Consider the following 22,802-nt stretch of genomic DNA (forward strand, 5'->3'; position numbering starts at 1 on the left):
AATATTCATACTTTCATCCACATCTTCTACCTCATTATCTGGAAGTTGGGGGCTGAAAGCTACTACTGTCCCCTTGCGCCTCCTCCCATTTCCGCTCCTTCCAAGTCCTAGAGCCTCTGCACTGGAACTCCCTTTCTCTTGCTATCCATTCTACCCCCACCTTCCCCCTCATTCCGCACTACCCTTAAATCTCTCCTCCTCCATTCTCCTCCCTGAAACTCCTCCCCCCCTTCTGCTCACCCCTCCTTATACTTTCCCCCCGAATATCTCCCCCCTCATGCCTCCCCTCACCCTTCCCTCCTCCTACCCTTCTCCACCACTCCCCCCATCCACTCCCACTCCCCTTCTCTACCTATCCCCTTCAGTTAATTGCTCTGTTCACTGTTTTGTTGATGGATTCATAATGTATTTGCTTCCACCGTTATATTGCTTATGTATTATGTTGTTCCATTGTACAGCGCTTTGGTGTAAGGTGCTTTATAAAACAATAAATACAAATACTTTGACCATCACCATCTTCTAGATCTATTCTAGAAGTAGGGGTTACAGGCCTACTTGCATTGTGGTAATCCAACAATTTTTGGATTAACTCAGCTTTTATTACTTTTGTTTACACATTTATGTTTACACATTTCTTTCAATGTGTAAACAGTAAGAGACGTAAGAGCTTCTGCCTTATAGTTTTCTATAGTGGACACAGCTTTAGTACTTTACAGAATAGTGACCGGGAGGATGGATTCTTTGTGTGCAATACAATCAGAAATCACTGTACTCCGACCTACACAAATCCCACCAGCGTTTTCCTAAAGTCCTGCTCGGAGGTAAGACTTTAGTAAGCTATCCTAGTGGTTTGCAGATCCCAAACTCTTAGTATCAGTCTGTACTAACTCAGGACCTTGGTAGAGTGGAAGAGCAGTCAGGCGTATGGAGGAAGATGTGAGTTGCAGGTAAGTACTCTGAATATTAGACAGACAGGCACAACAAAGAAGCACTATAAATTCTATGAAAGTATATACAGATTATATTTACACCAGAATCACTTCAAATACTTTAGACGTTTATACTAGAACACTTAGGAATACTTGATAATACACTTCAAAAGGTAACTTTCACTTTTGTGTTTGTTCGCAGTTACATTTGTAGCAATGTTAGAAAGGGAAAAAAACAATGTTATCGTATTATCGGTTATTGCACACTCATGCGGTTTTCAACGGTTTATACGGTAATGCATTTAATCTGCAAATTAACTAACAAGGGAGACCTTAAAACGGACTTGAGGAAAGGACACAAGCAGCGGCTTGGGTCCGAGGTAAGAGGGTTGCCCTGAACACCAATACATGCAGTCCAACGCTCTGGCTGCGACTTCTTGGAATCAGGTAAGCAATACCCTTTTCCCCACAGTACCTGAGGTAAGAAGAAAATGTTTGTTCGGACGTTCCGCGATGTTGCAGCTCTGGACCCCGACCTCTGGATTCCTTGGTCTGATGACTGAGTGCAGGACAATGGACGGGATCTCTTAGCAGCAGTCTCGAGGGAGGACCTGTAGCACGACTTTCAGCAACTTCTTGGTTCACTCTGCGGTTTTGGCGCCTTTCCTGTAGCACCAACAAAGGCCACGGATTGCCTGGCTAATCTTCTTTGTTTCCTGCAGTCCCACTTTCTTATGAGGGGGATCTGGGCCAGTTGGATCGGATCCCTGGAGTGTCCTTATGGGTTCAGCAAAATTGTGGACAGATTCTGCCGTTACACAACTATGCATGCATAATGGGCAGCAGATCTCCAGGTATTGCAGTTCCGCAGCTCTGGAAACTCCTTGGACCTCGGGCGATGGCTTGTTTCAAAGTTTGTCTTGGGACTGGTTATTCCCACCAGCCAAAGGGAAGGAGTCCTCTTCAGAGCTCCTCTGTCGTGGACAGCAGTGGTCGCTTCACAGTGTTGCAAAGGGTCTGCATGCGTCTCTGGTCGTCTTCTTCGGTTACTTCATCTTCCAGTGGTCGACTTGTTTTTCCTCCAGAAGCCTCACGTTTTATACAGTACCAGCACACACTGCTCTGCAATCTCTCTCAGCATATTACTGAAAGTGGCGTTTGCCTGGCCAGTTAGGACAGCCAGACCCCCATGTGGGAGCTGGGCCTATTCCGGCACTCTGGCAAACAAAGGACAAGTGGGTGGAAAACTACGCCCCTACATGACTGTGGAGCCTAGGCGGGGATAACCAAGGGTTTCCCCCAAAGGAGAAAAAAAACAAACACACACACACACACACACACACACACACACACACACACACACACACACACACACACACACACACACACACACACACACACACACACACACACACACACACACACACACACACACACACACACACACACACACACACACACACACACACACACACACACACACACACACACACACACACACACACACACACACACACACACACACACACACACCCCCCCCCCCCCCCCCCCCCCCCCTCTTCCAGAATGGTAGAAGAAGGGCCGACGCTAGTAATGGTGAAAAAAGGAGGGTCACAAGTTGGTACTTTGGTGCCCTTCTTGTGCACTAGCTGGGCTATGGACATAGCCTGCGGTAAAGAATCTACAAACTAGTTGGTAGAACACGTCCACTGCCACCAGCCATAACTAGGAGATTGTCTATGTGACTAGAAAGTCACAGGAGCAGAGAGAAGGGGGATAACTAGGTATCCCTTTGGCACTCCACTGAAGGTAGTGGGTGCCAATCTCTCAGTCTATAAAGTTCTGGGAGAGATGCTAAGTATCTGTCTAACCCTGTGAACTGTAGTTACTTGGGGATATTAAACGGAATCTTAAAGGAGAACCCGGAGGGTTGCCCATAATGAGCTGCAGTAGTAAAACACAGATGCCTTTAAGAGTTATAGAGCAGACAGACTCCGTAGTAGAGGTATAATACAAATAATAGAGTTCCAAAAGACAGGGCCTAAAATAATGAATTAGTGGAAAATGGTTCCACTCATTTAGGATTTAAAGAAAAAGGTCACGAAGTCCAGCAAAAGGTGATGGGGGTCTCACTAGGAGAGAGAATGAAGCACAATAATGATAAATCTCCCTAACACCTGGAATACTCTCCTGCCAGGAATATTTACATAACTTCAACTGTCTGGTGTACTCACCTGCCAACCTAATTTTAATTGCTACACACTTCCTTGGTTATACAAAAATGGCCTATATCCTTGGCTATACAAAAATGGCCTATACCATGAGGTACTTCATAAATTTGCCTATGGTGGCACTTGCCCAAACTTCTCCCCCACAATGGCAAATCATGCGCCTGTATTGGATTAGGGTTTGTCTTTGTACTGTGCAGAGGCGTTGCTAGGGGGGGGCGTTTGAGTGGGCTATAGCCCCAGGTCTTTTGGTTGTAGCCCCGGATAGTAGCTCAGGGATTACAACCAAAAAAGCTAGCTAGCCCCCAAAGTCCCAAAATTAGCATAGCACTGGAACTTCTTTCCAGACCTAGCAACACCCCTGGTACTGTGTCTTGTCTGCATACAAACATTCTTTCTATCTTTATAAACGTTAGCATATGCCACACTTAGAAGGAATCGTGAACTCTAGCCTACGTTGCATCTAGATAGAGTCGTCAATATTAGCATCGCATCTAAACAGAATTGAGAATGTTAGCATGTGCCACACTTAGATGGAATCGTGAACTTTAGCCTACGTCGCATCTAAATAGAATTGTGAATATCAGCATCGCATCCAGACAAAATTGAGAATGTTAGCATGTGCCACACTTAGATGGAACCCTCAATCTAGCCTGCATCACATCTAGACAGAATTGCAAATGTTAGCATGTGCACACACAGACGGAATTCCTAAGCTCAGCATGCGCCACATCTGGCTAGAGTTGTAAATGTTAGCATGTGCCACACTTGGATTGAGTACTCAACGTACCCTGCGACGCTTCTAGATAGAAATATAATTCAATGACTGATACGACTCTCCTGCCAAGCCTGGCCCAAACATGCAATCATGAATCAATAACCAACCCACTAACAATTCCACCCCTCTGCATACACCTCTCAAACTCGAACCAAAACACAACCACAAGCCTAAAACGCAGCAATCCGCACATACTTCACTACACTCCAACAACAAAACAAACCGCACATAGACTTGCACAACAGCACATGTCGACTACCGACTGTAAAACACCCGAAGCCCAGCCAACGGACCCACCAGGCGGAGGCTGCCAACAGCACATCACTGCTATCTTGCACTTTTCCAGCTCATTCCCACTAACTCACCCCCCCTCTCCCTTTTTCAGAGCCGCCAGAGCGCCAGGAGACCACTCCGGTGGTGATAGAGCACGGTACAAATATCCTTTAACATTAGGTGTTGCGTTAATGTTTTGTCTTGACTGCATTGAAATTTTCTTCTTATGCTCTTTTCATCGTTCTAATATATCAAATGCCGGCTGGTGCGCTTGTAGGCACACCCCGGTGTCCGCAACTGCTTTGGGAAGACTCACTAGTCTCTTCCAACGTCTCCGACTCTGCCTGCTCCTTTGTGGCACAGCTGCTTCATTCGCTTTCCACTGTGGAGTCAGCGGAGTTCTCTCCAGCGTTCTGTGCAGCTATGCGTTCACACGCTGGCTTCTTCTCTCGGTCTGGACTGAAGAAAGCGGCTTCCACAAGCAGCCCGATATTAGGCAGAATTGCAGGCAGTACCCCCTGGGAACACCACACACAATTAGGAGAACAGGTGTAAGCAAACACCAACCTTTGATATAAGTCTGCGCCACAAACTTTTGGTAGCGAGCTGAGCAGCCAGGCTTATCTCAAGAGGCAATGTGAGCAGTAAAAGCAGTTACACAGAAGTATCACAATCACAGTGTTTCAAGTAGACACTTACACTCAAGATTTCTTGGTAAAAAATACTTACATTTATTTACACAGTCATTTAGAAAACTTTCACTAGTAGAGATCAACTCAATATTCAACTCCAACATACTACAGTAACAAACTAAGTTATAAAGACAGTTTGCGCTCCCCTGAAAAAGGAGCCAAATAGCACTTCAATACTTTTAAATAGGAATAAAAAGCATAGGTTTGTACAAAGGGTTAGAAAACACTTTGTTTAGCTAATGCAAAGATTCAATGTACCAGGAGGGTCAATTCGATTCAATAAGGCCGGCAAATGTCAATAGTCTAGTGTTCTTGGATAGGATAGCACAGTTCTGGTACAAATGGAGAAGTCTTTGTAGAATTGTTTAGAAGTAGTTCAGACGATAAAGCAAGATATGTCAGATCACAAGCTGATTAGGCCTGCGAGTTGGGAAAGTTGCACGAACTTCCACTGCGAGAGTTAGGGTCTCTCAACCGTACGGCACAGTACCTTAAAGTGGAGCTAAAAGATGCAGAGGAAGACGTTGGTTCCCGGCAGGTCCTGCAGGTCTCGCTGTTCCTGAGCCTCAGTCGTGGGGCCAAGAGGGAGGACGTCGGGGGACTCCTGCACTGCACGGAATCGTCGTCGGAGCAAACAAAATGGCATCACTTCAGCTCATGTAGCTGTGGTTTCCAAACACAAACTGGTGTTGTTCCCCCTGGTTAACCTTAACCAGCTCAGAGAATGGTATCCAGGCGTTTGCTGAGTTGATTGGTCCCACCAACTCAAAGGGAGAAGCCGCCCTTGAAGGAGCGTCTGTCGATTGGAGATCTGGCAATTCAGGGTTGCAGCAGGGCTTCACCGGGCAAACCAAGGTCCAGTGGTTGCAGCAGCCGTCCTCTTCCAGCTGGTCTTCAGTTCTTTCGCTCCAGTGGTCGACTCTGCCTTCCAGCCCTGGAGACTCACCTTTTAAACAGTTTTCTCCCATTCATTCCAGCCTAGCTGCCACTCACCCAGCAGGGTGGCTGTCCTTCTCGGACAGTCAGCCAGCCAATCACGCCAGAGTGTATTTGGGTCTCCTAGGAGACTACGCACAGGGAGTTTCGGGCACCTCCCTCACTTCCTGCCCACCCCAGACACTTGGGCGGACTTCAGTCCTGAAGCCCACCAAAGGCTCACGAACAAAGGGACCAAACCTGGTTTGGTGCTCGGAGTTAAACACAAGAAGGACCTTTCCACAAAGAAACGGTGAAAAAAGATGACCAGAGTCTGTTTTTACAGAGGGGTCTTGGGCGCCATGTGGAAAAACATGGCTACCCCGATTTTTAGTAAACGGTGTTCACGGTCGGGAAAAATCATGGTAGTTTGTTCTAAAACCACTGCCACCAGCCATTTCAATAGGAAAGGGTAGCATTTGACTGCTACAGGAGTGTCTAGACACAGGGGATACTAGGTAACCCCTCCAGCACTCCATTGTAAAATGGTGTGTGCTGGGTCTATGAATTTAAAAAGGACTAGTAAAGTCCATTTAACTTTACATTCTCTGGGGAACAGTAGTTCACCCCAGAGAAGGCATTTAAACCTTGGGGAGTCCAAAGGACATCCCTGTGCCACTGCACTAAAGGTGCAGTGCGACAGAACAATAAAAAGATGATGCCTATGGGGTCGTCTAAAACTCCATAACCAAAGAACACAAGAGTAAAACACACATCAAAATACCTGAGAGTGGGAAAAAGGCTCACACTCACTCCAAGGGAAAGAAAACAAGTCCTCAAAATCCAGCAAAATTGCTGGGGGTCTCTAAGGTGAAGGGAAATGAGCACACTTCAGAGAATTCTCCCCAACAGCCGACAACCAGGAACGTCTGCGCTGCTCTTTGCGTCGCTATGGCTTTTCCTACTGGTCTGTGGCAGCACCCCTCCTTCTGTCCAGGTAACCTTCGCGAGCCTCCATCTGGAGTTTACCATCCACTCCTGCACTGCTAGACTGCTTAGTGCGGTCACCATCTTTAAATATCCCGCACACTGTAGTTTATTAAAAACTAGCCTGCACTTTGTACTTCGGGTACCTGTCACTTAACGCAAACTCTCTAATCCTCTTCCTCCTCGTCTCAGTACTCAAGTGATTATGAGAGTTGGAGTACATGAATGTAATTGGGCTCTACTTCTCAAATGGTTTTTCTCAAGATGTTTACAATAAAGCATATTAGAAACACAAGGCGGTATGTGTGAACTGTGGGTGTTTGGACCAAAGGCAGAGGCCCGACTAGAATGACAATAGGCCATTCTGAATTTGGGTATCAGAGGGTCTTCTTCATGTAAAAGTGTGGGGGGGGGGGCACTGCATCTCAACCAATGGAGCCAAAACATCTCCCTGGTAGGGTAGTTGTCTCCTCCCATGTGATCCTCGCGAGGGTCAGGATCAGATAGCAGGTGACTTCTCTGTCCACATGGGAGGAGATCACAGCCGGGGAATTCGTGACGACTCCATTAGATTAGTCACAGTGCCTTCCTACTGAACCTCCAGCCACCACTTGGTTCCAGCAATCCTCGACCCCCAAATCAAAAGAAGAAAAGTGTCCCCACTGCCCCAACAAGGTTCCAGCATTACCTGAGTCCACGTTGCAAAGTTGATTTTATCTGCGGCATTGAAGCCCATGAGGCTGTATTTCTTCGTTGTGTTCCTGTCAATGAAAGACAAACACTGACTCATACAATGCATATATATATATATACACACACACACACACACACAAATATATATATAAATTATTTCCCTAACTGGAGTAGGAGCACACTACCTCTGGCACTTTTATATTGCATATTTTAAGTGTAGTACAATTGCTTAAAGGACTATGCCCAGAAAAATCCCTCTTGCGCCATGTGGTAACCAGCAGGGTTTCCTAGAAGCATCCCCAGGTGGCCCGGCCTATAGCCCTCCCTGCTCAACGTGTTTCTTTACAGCCTGTAGCCACTTCGTTTCCTTCACATGACCTCTAAAGCTCAGTTGAGTGTTAGACCCTCGGTTTAGGGTTCAGGAAGGTGAACCCACATCTCGGTCGAGGGTTCCTTGTGCTCGACTCTCCTAGGGGTAGACGTAGGGGAGCAGTCAAGGCTGTAGTCTCAAGAGGGGAGCAGAGCGGTAAAAAGGTACAGAGTAACATGTTAGGAAAGATTTTCTTTTTGCATCTTTCCCTCCATAGTTTTCTACGGAATCCTGTTCTTTTTGCTCTGCTTTTGAACCTGCTCTGACCTTTTGAAGGGAAGTGGAGCCTTCAGCTTCCCCAGCCTTTTTCTCATTGTTATAGAGAAACGTATCAGTCCTTCAGACCATCAGTACTGTGACAGTGGATTACCCTTTGGATTCCTGTACTTTTTGGCATTGCACACAGCACCTTAAAGTGCAGTGGGCATACTTTTGTATCACCCTAGCTTTCTAAACATGGGGATTTTTAGTTACTTTTATATGTGCCTAAAAACAGGCTGGTGGCAGCAGTTACATTTTAACTTTATTTTACTTGTGCACTTTTGAGTTTACCGCAAATGGCTACCAATGGAGGCTAGCATCCTCAGATGGCCATACCAAACATTTTGTCGCTTGTTCTTTTGCATATTGTAGTTTGGCCTTCTTCCTGCACTCACAGGTCAGGAAATCCCATATACAGTCATGCACTTGCCAAGGAAAGCTACTGCTTTCGTGGGCTAGTGAACCATTGTGTGCGTGAACCCAACAGAGGGGTTTGGGACTGTCTGGGCCCAGTCCTCATATCTTGGTGCCAGAGAGGCTGCTGCTGGACACATGTGAAACCAAAGATTGTCCCGATTGAACAACTACTGGCTGTCTAAATGTGGCAGATCTTTCCCATTGGTTGGCTTGGACTAGCTTATCTCTCCATATCTGGATCAGTGGAGAACTCCTGCAGACAAACATCAGATCTACATTGGAGCCAAGTATCCTACGAAGAGGAGCCTGCGGACGACCCGAGAACTACGTCTGCAGTGGACCAGCATTCCTCTCCAGTCAGTGGCCAATTTAAGTATTGCTCCTTTGCAAGATTTCAGAAGACCCTCCTCGGTGCTTCAACCCTTGGACCAATGGGACCAACTAGTCTCAACACCTACTCAAGGTTGCATTCTCCCCTCCCCTTCCCTTCCTTCCTCCCTTCCTCCCTCCCTCCCTCCCTTCCTCCCTTCCTCCCTTCCTCCCTTCCTCTCCTCCTCCTCCTCCTCCTCCTCCTCCTCCCTCCCGCCCCCTCCTTCCTCCCCCCCCTGATCTCCCCTGGCCTCCCCCTCTCTATCCCTCTGACTACTCCACTCTCCTGGAGTGACCACTGCCTCCTCTCCTCTCCCCTCCCCCCCCCCCCCCCCCCAAGCCAAGCCTACCCCAATACTGCCACCTACCTTCTCGGACATCCGTCCCATGAAGCGCGTGTTAGTTGAGGCTTTCGCTGCCACCTTCTCTCTCCCCTCTCCCCTCCCCTCCCTCCCCCCTCCCTCCCTCCCCTCCTCCCCTCCTCCCCTCCCTTCCTCCCTCCCTCCCTCCCTCCCCTCTCTCTCTCTCCTCAACTCCCCTCCCCCCTAGACAAGTCCGGTCTATGAAAGCCTCCTCAAAACAGGTTCATCCTGGTTTCTCTAAAACCATCCAGGACTACATGACACCCTCGCTCCGGCCCTTGACGATTTCTGCAACCACTGCTTTGCCTCTGGATCCTTCCCCTCCCCTCTGAAGCACTCCCTTGTGCATCCTCTTCTCATGAAACCCACAGCTGATCCTTCCTGTCCGGCCAACTATCGCCAAATTTCCATTACTCCCTTTCTGGGCAAACTCCTGGAAAAGCTGGCCATCTCCCAGCTTAACCTTCATTCCAATTCTGTTGGCTGTCTCCATGGCCACCAGTCTGGCTTCAGAGCTGCCAGAAGCACAGAAACTGCTCTCCTGAACATCCGTGAAGATCTGCTCTACAACCTCGACTAACATTCCCTCTGTCCTCATCCTACTCGATCTCTCTTCTGCCTTTGACACGGTTAACCATGCCATCCTGCTCAACCATCTCTGTGTCTCCGATAACCTGGGTATCACAGATCAGGCTCTGGCCTGGCTGACCTCTTTCCTCTCAGATCGACCCTCCCAGGCCCAAATTGGGTCCATCCTATCATCTATCTCCCTCTCTACCTGTGGTGTTCCCGAGGGGTCTAACCTCTTGCCCTGGCTTTTCAACCAATACCTGGCAACTCTCGCCCACTGCATTGCCATTTTCTGCTCAAATTTCCAGTGCTACGCTGACGACACAATTCATTTTCAGGCTGCCCTTGGCCACCTCCTCTCCCTCATCTCGGATTGCCTTACTGCCATTCAAGATTGGTGTGCCGCCAATGATCTTTGTCTGAATGCCAGCAAGACTGAGAATCAGCACACCTTCTCCATCCTTTCCCCCTCACTCTCTGGCTGGCCTCTCTTGGCCCTCCTCCTATCGCCACCTGCGAGGGGTCATCTTGGATTCCACACTTTCCTTCTCCGCCCACATCTCCGATATCAGTAAAAAGTCCAACTTTCTACTGCACCTCCTTAGAAGTACTCTGCCTTTCCTCTCCTTCCCCCAGAAGCTCATGGTCTCCCAGGCTCTGGTTCCCTCTAGGTTGGACTATTGTAACAGCCTCTTTCTAAATCTAACTGCCTCTACTCTCCGCCCTCTGCAACTAATCCAGAACAGGACTGCAGGACTTGTCCTTGGCCTCAAGCCCTGGGATCTTATCTCTCCAGCTCTGAAATCTCTCCATTGGCTCCCAGTGGATGCAAGGATTAAATTCAAAACCATCTGCATTGTCCACAACGCTTTCTGGGGCCTGGGTCCAAAATACCTTCAGCTATCCCTCCGCAAATACCTCCCCTCTCGAGCTCTCCGCTTCTCTACCTCTAACTCCCTCAGGGTCCGTTGTTTTCCAAAGAAACGAGCTGGGGGTAGATCTCGGTCTTCGGCTGGAGCCTCCCTCTGGAACAGCCTCCTTGCCACTCTAAAACTCGAGGAGAAACATCTCTGCTTCCGGAAGCACCTCAAGTCCTTCCTCTTTGCCTCTGCCTTCGCCCCCCCTCTCCCCTGTTGATCTGTTCTCTCTTGGCACCGTGCACCTCGCCACCCTCTGTCCTCCAGGTCCAGGTTCCTGCCCACCTTGCCACCCTCCCGCACTGCCCCTGGGCCACCCCTTGCGCTGGAGTCTGTATCTGTACCCATACAGTCCCCCCCTCTTTCTTCCTGCACTTATCTGACCTACCCTGTCTGTTGCCTCAAACTCAGCACTTGCCACTTGCTGGCTGCACTACCACTTTTGTTGCTTTTATTATTTTATTTATTATTTATTCTGTTCCCCTTTGCTCTGCACTTTCCACTTCTCCCCCCCTTCCTTGCACTTTTCCCCTCCCCCTCTCCCATGCACTTGCACGTTCTCAATGTCACTGGGCCTAGAGTTTTGTTCTCCCTTGTTCCCCTCCCTTGCCTTGTCACACTCTGAAACACTTGTGTATGAGCGCAATAGAAATAAAATATCAATAAGCTATGTTGTTCCGTGTCAACTCTTTGGACAACTGACCCCACTCTCCCACTCCTAAGAAAAGCCTTAACTGCTCTCCATTACTACCTTAATTGGGTTTTGGTTAAACTCTTAGAGACTCCCTCTTCACCATAACCTGGGTGGCCTCCTAAAATCTTGTTCTAGCCCAGCCCCCTCGGTTGATTTTAAAAACGCCATCTTAAACACATAGTGCATGTCAAAATATACTCTATAAAAATGGAAATGCAGGGGTCACAAAATGTTCAGGAAACAGAAAAAGGATTTGTAGTGTTTTTACATAGGAATTTTAGAAAGGAGGACAAACCCAATGTTACACCTGTATTCCTAATTGTGTGTGGTGGTCTCCGAGGGCACTGCATGCAATTCTGCCTAACACTGGAAGCAGGGATGGTATGAATGGAAGAAAAAAACTGTTTAAAAGGAGAGTCTCCAGGCCTGGAAAGCAGAGTCGACCACTGGAACGAAAGAACCGAAGAAGAGCTGGAAAAGGACGGCTGCTGCAACTCCTGGACCGTTGGTTTGCCCGGTGAAGCCCTGCTGTAGGCCCGAATTGCCAAGTTCATCTCGACAGAGAAGCCCCTTTGAGGACGACTTCTTCCTTTGAGTTGGTGGGACAAATCAACTTGTAAGCCACCTGGATACCATTCTCAAGGCTGGTTAGGATTAACCAGGGAGAAGGACACCAGCTTGTGCGCTTTAATTTACAGCTACTGGAACTGAGGTGAATCCATCTTGTTACTTTTTCGACGATCCCGTGCAGTGCAGGAGTCCCCCGACGTACTCTCTCTTGTCCCCACGAATGAGGCTCAGGAACAGTGAGATTTGCAGGACCCGCGAGGAACCGTCTTTAGCAGCATTTTGTTCTTCATACTAAGGTACTGTGCCAACCCGATTGAGAGAACGCCACTCTCGCTATGAAAGTTTGTGAAACTTTCCCAACTTGCAGGCCTAATCAGCTTGTGACCCGACATAGGATTCTTTTTCTCCTAAACTACTTCTGAGAACTTTTGCAGATACCAGAACTGCTGAGCTAGCTACCAAAAACTGTGTAGTACAGACTTATACCAAAGGTTGGTTTGGCTTACACCTGTAATCCTAATTGTGTGTAGTGGTCCCAGAGGGTACTGCATGCAATTCTGCCTAACAATGGTGTACAGCGGTGAGGATAAAATATAGTTGTTCCATGGAGAGTGCTATTCTTACTTTTGTTCAAATAACCTTCACAAGGCTAAGCATCACTAGAAAAACAATTGTTTTATAATGCCAGATATGGATAACTTCAAACTGGAAGCCCTGATTATTCTAACAGTAGATGAAGTGAAATATGTGTAAAGTCGGGTCTCTCTCTGTTAAGGGCAAGATAAATGAATTGATTGAGAAATGTTTTAATCATCAAAGACTGGGGGGTAGAGCTATAACCCCTACCCCCCCAGTAAATGTGGATAATGTTTCAGAGACAGGCTCTGAAGTTGTTGATGAGTTAGAAGATGCAGAGGAGTCTCAGGATGTGAGCCCCACTGCACCCCTACTTGCTTTAGCTTCTCAAGCTTTAACCACAGGGACCCTACCAGGTCAAGTACTGAGTCCAGAATGTGTCTCTCTTGAAAAAATGAGACTTGAGTTAGAGTTCAAAAGGCTCCAAATACAAACTGAAAGTAATCATCAAGAAATCAAACTCAGAGAAACGGAAATGCATCATGCTCTTGAAATGAAGAATTTGTCTTTTGAAAATGGTTCTCTCCCAGAGTCTTCTAGGTCTTCCAGTCCTAAGAGACCTTGCATGCCTAAAGAAGCTGTGAGTATGTATGAGGTGAGAATTGATATTTTAGATTGGCTGGCTGCTTTTGAATATAACTATGGGGTTTAGGGTTTCACAGGAATCAGCCGATTCTGTGGCGTTTGTCTAGGCTCCCCCCGGTTGCAACTAATGCTATAATGGAGGTGGGGGAACTTGAAAGATTGAAATATGCAAATGTGAAGCTAGCTTTGAGATAACTCTATCCTAGTCCCTTAAGAGGTTTAGGACCCTCAAAAAGCATAATGGTACCCCTTGGGCTACCTGGGTGTGTGAATGTTTGAAGAAGTTAGATGGTTGGGTTAAGAGTTACAGAGTTAACACTTTTGAAGCAATGAGAAATCTATTTTTGTTAGAATCTATTTTTGATGCCTGCTCTCCTGAGCTGAGACAGCACTTGGCTGACTAAGGAAATTGATCCAAAGAAGTTAGCAAAGGCTGCTGACTTGTGGGTTGCCAACAGGGCTACTCACAAGGATTCTGGGGCAACTCAGAAAAGGGATGATGGGAAGCAGCAAAAGAAAGATGGCAAATACAAAAGAGGGCCCCAAACATAAGGGTAAGCCACCATGGAAGCCGAATCAGGCTAGTGAAACCTCTAGTGCCAAACCAGAGGGAGGTCAGCAGAAGCCCCCATTTGTCAAAACATTTGGAAAATGTTATGCTTGTGGGTTTACTGGCCATGTGAAAGGGGATCCCAGATCTCAAGGTAAGCCTTCAGGGGTCCACACTGTCTCCTTAGCCTTCTCTCCAGAGGAAGAAGTACATGTGACAAGTGGTAACTTTCAAAAACTGGCTGAAGATCCCATTGGAGTCTCTGCCAAGGTTTCTTTAGTGTTCATGGGTCTGTGGGAACAGCAGAATTTAGATGTCTATAATTCGATTCCAGATAACACAAAAGAATATTAAAAGGACAGTGTACTTGTAAATGGTCAGGAGACCCCTGCCATTAGAGAGACTGGGGCCAGCATTACTGTAATGGATGAATCTTTTTTCAAGGCTGAGGATGTTGCTAAGGCACCCAAAAGCCTCACTAAGGTTGCTGGAAGCCCTGTGCAAATGCTTCCTAGACTAACAGCTTGCATCCAGTGCAACAACATGACTGTCAAGATACCCGTTAGTGTACAAACTGAGCTGCCTGGGAGAGTCCTGTTGACTTGAATGACTTAAAAACTCTTGGAGTTGTATCAAAAACCCCCGGCCTCCCAGCAAAAGGAAACGGGAGCAGACAAGGAGGGCCAGGGTTAGTACCTTAGATGTCTCTCCAGAAGATGTTACAGAAGAATCTATAACACCTAGCCCACAGGAGCTACTGACTGCCATTTCAAGGAAGAATGAGACAAAGGGGAAACCCAAGGTCTCAAGGAAAAAGCCAGAAAGCACTCCTGTGCTACCAAGAAGGGCATCACCGAGAGGACTGTCCACACTAACACCTGCGACTGCTCCACCAGCTGAGGCTGAGTGTGAGGAACAACCAGGAAAGGTTGAATCAGCTGCTGAAGATACAAAGCTGGAAGAAGACCTGACCCCTGTTGGAGATCTGGATCCTAAAGGCCATCCTGAGCTGCAGTCTTTACTGGCAGAAGGTGGCCCCTGTAGGGCAGACTTCAGCAGCGGTCAAAGAGAGTGTCCTACTCACGAGGGTCTTCGCCAACAGGCAGCTTCCCAGATGGACGGGCAAGAGACAGGGAAGCGTAGGTTGTACTGGGAAGATGTCCTCTTCTACAGTGAACCAGCGGAATATATCCCAGGAGACTACAGAAGACTTGTAGTGCCTCTAGAGACAAGACACCAGTTCCTACAGTTAGCCCATGAGATTCCTTTGGCTGATCACTTGAGCTTCAAGAAGACCAAGAAAAGACTTTCTCTATATTTCTACTGGCCTAAATTGGGGTCCAATTTAGATCAATTCTGTAGGAGACGTCACACTTGTCAGATCTCTGGCAAGAGTGGAGCCAAGAATGTAGCACCTTTGGTGCCCCTCCCAGTGGTGGGAGTCTCTTTTGAGAGGGTAGGAATCAACAGTGTTGGTCCCTTAGACCCTCAAACCTCTTCAGGTAACACTTTATATTGGTTGTAGTAAACCATGCTACTAGGTATCCTGAAGCCATACCTATGAGGACTGTTACAGCTCAGGCTGTTGCTAAGGCCCTACTTGGTATTTTCACCAGGATGGGTTTTCCTAAGGAAGTCATCTCTGACAGGGGATCAAACGTTATGGCCCACTACATGCAGGCCATGTGGAAGAACTGTGGAGCGACTTGCAAGTTCTCAACTGCCTACCATCCCCAGACAAATGGATTGGTAGAGAGGTTCAACCGTACCATGAAGAGCATGATAGGTGCTTTAGTGGAACCCCTTAGATGAAAGTGGGACCTTCTACTGCCATGCCTTCTATTTGCATAGAGAAGTCCCTCAGGAGGGAGATGGATTTAGTCCCTTTGAGCTTCTCTATGGTCATCCAGTTAAGAGGTCCCTTGGCCCTAATTAAGGAGGGGTTGGAAAGTGTTCCTTCTCCCAAGCCAGTGAGAGTCACTGACAATGTGTTAGGTCTCCGGATGACAGTGACACATGATGACAGAAGCATCTCATAACTTAAAAGCAGGTTAGGCTCTGGTGAAGCATTGGCATGACCAAAAGGCCCACATGGTTCAGCTTACTCAAGACCAGCACATTTTAGTTATGGTTCCTACAAGGCAGAGGGCCTTACAGGACAAATGGATAGGACCCTTCAAGGTTGTGGGAAAGCTTGGAGAGGTCAACTATCTGGTGGATTTAGCCAATCCTAAGGAGGCCGCCAGGGTCTTTCACACCGACCGTTTAAAGGCTTATGTCACCAGACCAGAAGGGGGAGCTTTGCTTCTAGCTTCAGCTCAAGAGGAGGAAGAGTGTGAGCCTCTACGTGATCTCCTCCGGGGACAACCTTTAGATGAGAAAATAGGAGTTCATCTCTCTTCTAATCTGACACTGGAACAGGAGTGCACGTTTCTGTAAAATCAGTTTGCCTCCCTGTTTTCACTATCACCAGGCTTGACACCTTGGGGCCAGCATGATATTCTCACTGGTGACTGTTTACCTGTTACAAGCAGAGGTTACAGGATGTCAGATAATGCCAGACACCACATAAAGGAAGAGAGGTCAACAAGATGCTCGATCTTGGGGTAATAGAAGCCTCTACTAGCCCATGGTCTAGTCCAGTTGTACTAGTGCCAAAGGCAGGATCCAAGGAGTTGAGATTCTGTGTTGACTATAGAGCTGTAAATGCAGTCACCAAGACTGATGCCCATCCTTTACCCAGGACAGATGAACTGGTGGATAAACTTGGTGCAGCCAAGTACCTCACTACATTTGACCCAACGTCAGGCTATTGGCAAATAGCCCTGACAGACCATGCCAAGGAGAAAACTGCATTTTCATCCCCAGCAGACCTCTACCAGTTTAAGGTAATGCCTTTTGGACTAAAGAATGCACCTGCTACATTCCAAAGGATGGTGAATTAAGATCTGAATGGGATGGAGGACTTCTGCATGGCATACTTGGATGACATTGCAGTGTTCAGCCCTACTTGGAAAGAACATGTTGAACACCTAGGATATGCATTGCAGGCTCTGGAACAGGCCCATCTGACCATAAAGGCAAGTAAATGTCAAATTGGTCAGAGCAAAGTGGTCTAGCTTGGACAGGAGGTAGGAGGCGGTGAAATAAGGCCATTGCCTAGCATTAGTACAAGCTGTTCAAGCATGGGCCACCCCTACTACTCAAACCCAAGTGAGAGCCTTCTTGGGTCTCGTTGGTTATTATAGGAACTTCATTGAGAACTATGGGTCCATAGCTTCTGCCTTGAATGTAGTCTCCTCGCCCACATTTCCTAAAAAGGTCAGATGGAATGAGGAGTGGAACAAGGCATTTGAAGTACTTAAAGCCCTTTGTCCAGCTTCAGTCTTACGAGCTCCTGACTACAGCCACACCTTCATTGTGCAAACAGATGCTTCCAATACAGGTGTAGTTGCAGTTCTGAGTCGTCTGGATGAGAAAAGTAGGGAACACCCAATCTGCTTAATCACTTAATCAGCAGGAAGCTGAAGGAACCTGAGACAAGGTGGGCAACCATAGAACGTGAGTGTTTTGCCATTGTGTGCTCTCTGAAGAAGTTTAGACCATACTTGTATGGATCTACTTTTGTGATTCAGACCGACCACCAACCCTTGAGATGGTTGATGCAGATGAAGGGGGAAAATCCTAAATTGTTAAGATGTTCAATCAGCCTACAGGGGTTTGATTTTGCCATTGAACACAGGTCAGGGTGTCACCACCAAAATGCTGATGAACTCTCCAGAATGTTTGACCGACTGGAGTGAAGAGTTTCATCCAGGGGTGGATTATATCCTCCTGTCCCTTAGTCTGGGGGGGATGAGTGTTAGGGAGAATTCTCATAAATGTGCTAATTCCCTTCACCTTAGAGACCCCCAGCAACTTTGCTGGATTTTTGAGGACTTGACTTTTACCTGGAAAGAGTATGAGCCTTTTTTTCCCCACTCTTTCATGTATTTTGATGTGTGTTTTTCATTTGTGTTCTTTGACTGGAGTTTTAAGATAGCTCCCAAAGGCATCTTTTCATATGTGTTACACAGCACCCTCAGTGCAGTGACACAGGATTGTCTTTTTAGAATCCCCAAAGGTTTAAATACCTTCTCTGGGATAAACTACTGTTTCCCACAGAATGTAAAGTGAAATTGACTTTACTAGTCTTTCCAAATGTATAGACCCAGCACACACCATCTTACAATGGAGTGCTGGAGGGGTTACATAGTACCCCCTGTGTCTAAACACTCATGTCAGAGAAAGGGGAATATCGTGTCTCGGTTCTAGGGGTATCCTTATGATAGGAAGATGTTTTTACTGTTAGTTTTCTCTTCCCCTTCTCAATGTCAGAGTAATGTTCAAGAGGGTCAGGGTATGAGGCGTCAAATCTTCTCGTTCTTGTCCTATTACTATGATAATAAGAGGTTGGTGGTCTCCGAGTGCGAGTGTTGGACGGAAAGTCTTGGATTTGGGCAGGACATGCGTGACAATATCCTATTACAGAGGGAGGGTAGGATAGGTCAGGACTAGAACAGGGGCGGAGGGGTACCAAGTCTTGCCCTTGGGCGTCCCCTCTCCAATCCCCAAGGGCCCCCTTCTCAGGTGATCCTGCCTCGCTTTTCCACCCCCAGGTTCGGGATCCAAAAGAAATGGCCCTTCCCTGGCTACTTGAGCAAAGGGAGTCAATGAGGATGCCACCAGGTTTATCACAGTGCACTGCCCTCAACACGCATTCCTTCTACTGCTGTAGCTGCTGCTGCTCCATCTAATGGCATGTACCTGAGGGGGCCTTTTAAGCCTAACTCCCTCAGGTGTGGGTCGCTTGCCCTAACAATTTAACCACTTCTGCAGCATTGCTCTTAAGCTTTCTTCCTCGTCCCACTGCTTAGGGAATTATGATACTTAAAGTCCCCAACAACAGAATTAGGTTTTCTAGTCAGCTTTCCAGTTTTAAACTCATGTTTATTTCTGGAATTATCAGAAGCCTTTACCTGAAGAGGAGAAGGCAGTTCTTTCAAGCCATCATTAACCCATTTCCTTTCCCTCTACTTCTGTAAGTTAGGGGGGGTCCCTAACTTTAGAAGTCTCAGGCTGGCTTTCCTTATGTAGAATGTTTAAAGATTTTATCTTGGCTTTATCCACATTAGAATGTTTAATTCATGGGTTAGACAAATCATAACGACATATTGGTTTGGTACTTGTGCAAGGTTGTTGGCCCTTAAAGACAAAAGCAGGTTCTCATCCCACGGGGTCACTTCACCACCCAGAGCTTCGTCGCCTCCCAGGTGATCCTCCCGCTGAGCAGGTCAGGATCAGGAAGCCTCTGCCTTTACCTGGCCACCTGCAAGGAGATTTTAGGCAGGGGACACAATAGGGTAATCTCTGTCAGCCGTTACAACTAGGTTTACTCACGATTACCAAGTGATGGCTCACCATGTCTTTGTTAGGGAGAATTCTCACAAATGTGCTAATTCCCTCCACCTTAGAGACCCTCAGCAACTTTGCTGGATTTTCAGGACTTGGTTTTTTATTTTTATCCTGGAGAGAGTGAGACCCTTGTTCCCACTCTGATATATTTTACTGTAATTTCTGAGCTTTGTGTTTCTTTTGGTTATGGAGCCTGACAAACTACATAGGCATCATCTTTTACATTGTTTGTTTATTTGTTTTTATTATTTGTAATGTACACCAGACTCAAAAGCTATCAGGGCGCAGAGGACAAGTACATTTTCAGCTTACATGGTTACAAGTAAAATACAAAGTTACATAATTACATAGTTACAGTTATGATACACAACGGTACGATAGGTTCCAGTGGTGATATACGGTTACAGTGGAGGTACACATGTGCAGGTGACAAAGTCTAGGATCCCAGGTGCCGGTCAGGGTAGGTTTGACGATCATTAAGCCAATTGATATTTGGTCTAAAATTATGCTAAATTTGTGCCGCCCTCGCAGTGGGTGGGAGAGAGTTCCAAAGTTGGGCGGCTTTGACAGGGAATCTATTGCCACCGATTGTCTTTTGTTTAAAGGTGGGGATTGTCAGACAGTTAGTATAGGCCATTCTGGTTGGTTGGACCGAGAGTCTTTTGTTGAACCTTTCTGTCAAGTAGGGGGGTGCCGCATTATTAAGGCACTTGAATGTAAGTGAGGTGGTTTTTAGTCTCATTTTGTCTGTAGTGGAGAGCCAGTTGGACTGTCTTCTAACAGACGAGATATGTTTCTTTTTTTGGACATTCCGAATGCTGTTCTTAGAGCGTTGTTTTGAAGTATTCGGTTTTTCCTAGTGATGCGTTTATTGATGATGCCATTGTGTTCATTGGTTTTGACAGAGTGGGGTTAGAACAAAGGTAAAAACCTTAATCAGATGGTCATCAATATCAAAGGAAGTATATTTATGGCCAGGTTTGTTAATGTTGGGTGAGGTCCCCAGAATGAGGATTGTGCCATCCATACCTGGATGATGAGGTATATCCTGTTCACCAAGGTCAAATCCTGATTCTAATCCCCTCAAAGTGGGATGAGAATCTGAGTGTCGTCTGCAGAGTTAGTATAGTTGACATCAAGATAGTCCAGATCATCAAAGAGGGGCTTGGGGAGAGACGCAGGACCCCTGAGGAACCCCAGAGGTGATTGGAATTGGTTCAGCTGAAGTAGAGAAGACTCTCATAGTTCTTTCGCTTAGGAAAGATTTGATCCAATCTATGGCTTGTTGTGAGGAATGCGCTGCCGACTCTAGGTGGTTGCAGAGAACCTTATGATCCACCAGGTCAAACGCTGCTGCCAGATCCAGGAGAAGTAGTAGGGCGCATTTACCTTGGTCTCTTAACTCATCAACCTGGGCTTTAAGGTCTGTAAGCGCAGTTTCAGTCCTGTGCTGTGGTCTGAAGCCTGACTGTCGGGTACCAAGTAATTGATTCTGCTCCAGGAATTGCTGAATCTGTAGGTAAGCCCCCCCCGCCGCCCATCTAGTATCTTCAGGAGGAATGGAAACGTTGCGATTGGCCTATAGTTAGTGGGTATGGGGGGGTCCAAGGTTTGTTTCTTGAGGAGAGGGAGGACCAAGATTCCTTGGGATGGTGCCCGAGGTGAATGACGTGTTGATAAGCTTAGATATGAAGGGTGATAAGTCCCTCATGGCGTCTTTTATGAGTAGGGCAGGACATTTATCTCCTCAGCAGTTGGAAGGCTTAAGTGAGAATATTATTTATATCTCTGTATGGAGACGTTATTAAATTTAAAGCGATGTGCTGGTTTGGGTGTGATGGGTATTTTAACAGTTTTAGGGTGGGGATGTTTGTACGTTTAATCTTTTTTTGACGAGTAGCAATTTTGTCAGTGAGTACCTTCTGGATGTCGGAACACCATGTCTGATCTTACGAAATTATACAGTACAGGGATTGGGTTTTCCAATTCCTTCAGAATTGCAAAGAGTTCCTTTGTGCCCGATTTTGCTTGCAGTAATCTATTATCAAAACTTTCTTTTTTGGCTCGCTGTATTTCATTTACATTGCGTCACACAGCCCCTTCAGTGCAGTGGCACAGGGAAGTCTCTCAGATTTCCCAAAGGTTTAAATACCTTCTCTGGGATAAACTGTCTCCCAGAGCAGTAAAGTGAAATTGAACTTACTTACAATTATAACTTTCTAGACCCAGCACACACCATGTTACAATAGGGTGCTGGAGGGGTTACCTAATATCCCCTTTGTCTAGCTTCTCATGTAACATTTTTATGTTACCCTTTCCTCACTGAATGGCTGGTGGCAGTGGTTTCGTTTTAACTACCGTGGTGTGCATTTACTGCAGGCTGCGTTCACAGCTGCAGTAAAGCACCCAAGGGTGCCATTTTTATCAAAATTACCCCGGTCTTCTTTTTTCACCATTTGTTTGTGGAAAGGTCCTTCTTGAGATTTACTCTGCTAGCCAAACTAGCTTTGGTCCCATTGTTCGCTTTGCCTTTGGTGGGATTCACGAGTGAAGCCTGCCTCTGGCTCCAGGGTGTCTGGGGTAGGCAGGAAGTGAGGGAGGTGCCTGAAATTCCCTGTGCTTAGACTCCTAGGAGACCCAAATGCACTCTGTGGTGATTGGCCGGCTGACTGTCTGGCAAGGACAGCCACCCTGCTGGGTGACTGACAGCTAGGCTGGAATGAATGGGAGAGAACTGAATAAAAGGCGATGCTTTTGGCTTGGAAGGCAGAGTTGACCACTGGACGAAGGAACCTAAGAAGAACTTTAAAAGGACGCCTGTTGCAACTCCTGGACCGTTGGTTTGCCCGGTGAAGCCCTGCTGCTGTGCTGAAACTCCACAATTCGTATCAACAGAGAAGCCCCTGCAAGGGCGACTTCTCCCCTTGAGTTGGTGGGACCAATCAACTCCAAAGTAAGCCGCCTGGACATCCTTCTCAGAGCTGGTTAAATTTGCTGCTGGAAACCGTATAGCCAGGGAGAGGAACACCAGATTGTGTGCGTTGCTTTTATGCTGGCCTAGAGCTCCAGGAAGATCCTCCGGACTCCTAGGAAGCAGGGCTGACTGAGTTTGAGCCCCTCAACAGTGTGCGGGACCACAGAAGCAAGGAACGCCCATCTCGACAGCCAGGAACCGCAGTGTTTCTATTTGCGAGGAGCTGAAACGCTGAACAGCGACTGATTTGAAGATTGCCGGTTCCGAGCGGTGACCGTCCCATTGCAGTTCAGGAGTCCCCAGAAATCCTCCCCTTGTCCCCACGACTGAGGCCCAGGAACAGTGAGATCTGCAGGAACTGCCAGGAACAGAAGCCATCAGCTGCACATTTTCTTCCATTCAAAAAGGTACTGTAAAAAGTCGGAGAGAACTTAACTCTTGCTGCAGAGTTGCTTGCATCTTCTACCCCTCACAAGTCTAATCAGCTTGTGGCCCTACATTTGATTCTTCTTTTCTTCAAAGACTTCTAAAACATTGCGCAAAGACTTTTCTACTTACCTACCAGAAGTGCTTCATCC

General features: G+C 47.0%; 1 protein-coding gene across 6 annotated transcripts in view; it reads right to left on the reverse strand.

Annotated features, from left to right (window-relative positions):
• Positions 1 to 22,802, reverse strand: part of GTF2F1 (general transcription factor IIF subunit 1) — a 208,776-nt gene that overhangs the window by 173,027 nt on the left and 12,947 nt on the right. For all 6 annotated transcript variants that reach the window (XM_069604407.1, XM_069604408.1, XM_069604411.1 and 3 more), the window contains exon 4: positions 7,491 to 7,563. In XM_069604407.1, the coding sequence (XP_069460508.1) occupies positions 7,491 to 7,563 (73 nt within the window). The remainder of the gene's footprint in view (positions 1 to 7,490; positions 7,564 to 22,802) is intronic.

Source organism: Ambystoma mexicanum, chromosome 3q, assembly GCF_040938575.1.
Source record: "Ambystoma mexicanum isolate Mex_15411 chromosome 3q, UKY_AmexF1_1, whole genome shotgun sequence".
In the NCBI taxonomy this organism is placed as follows: Eukaryota; Metazoa; Chordata; class Amphibia; order Caudata; family Ambystomatidae; genus Ambystoma; species Ambystoma mexicanum.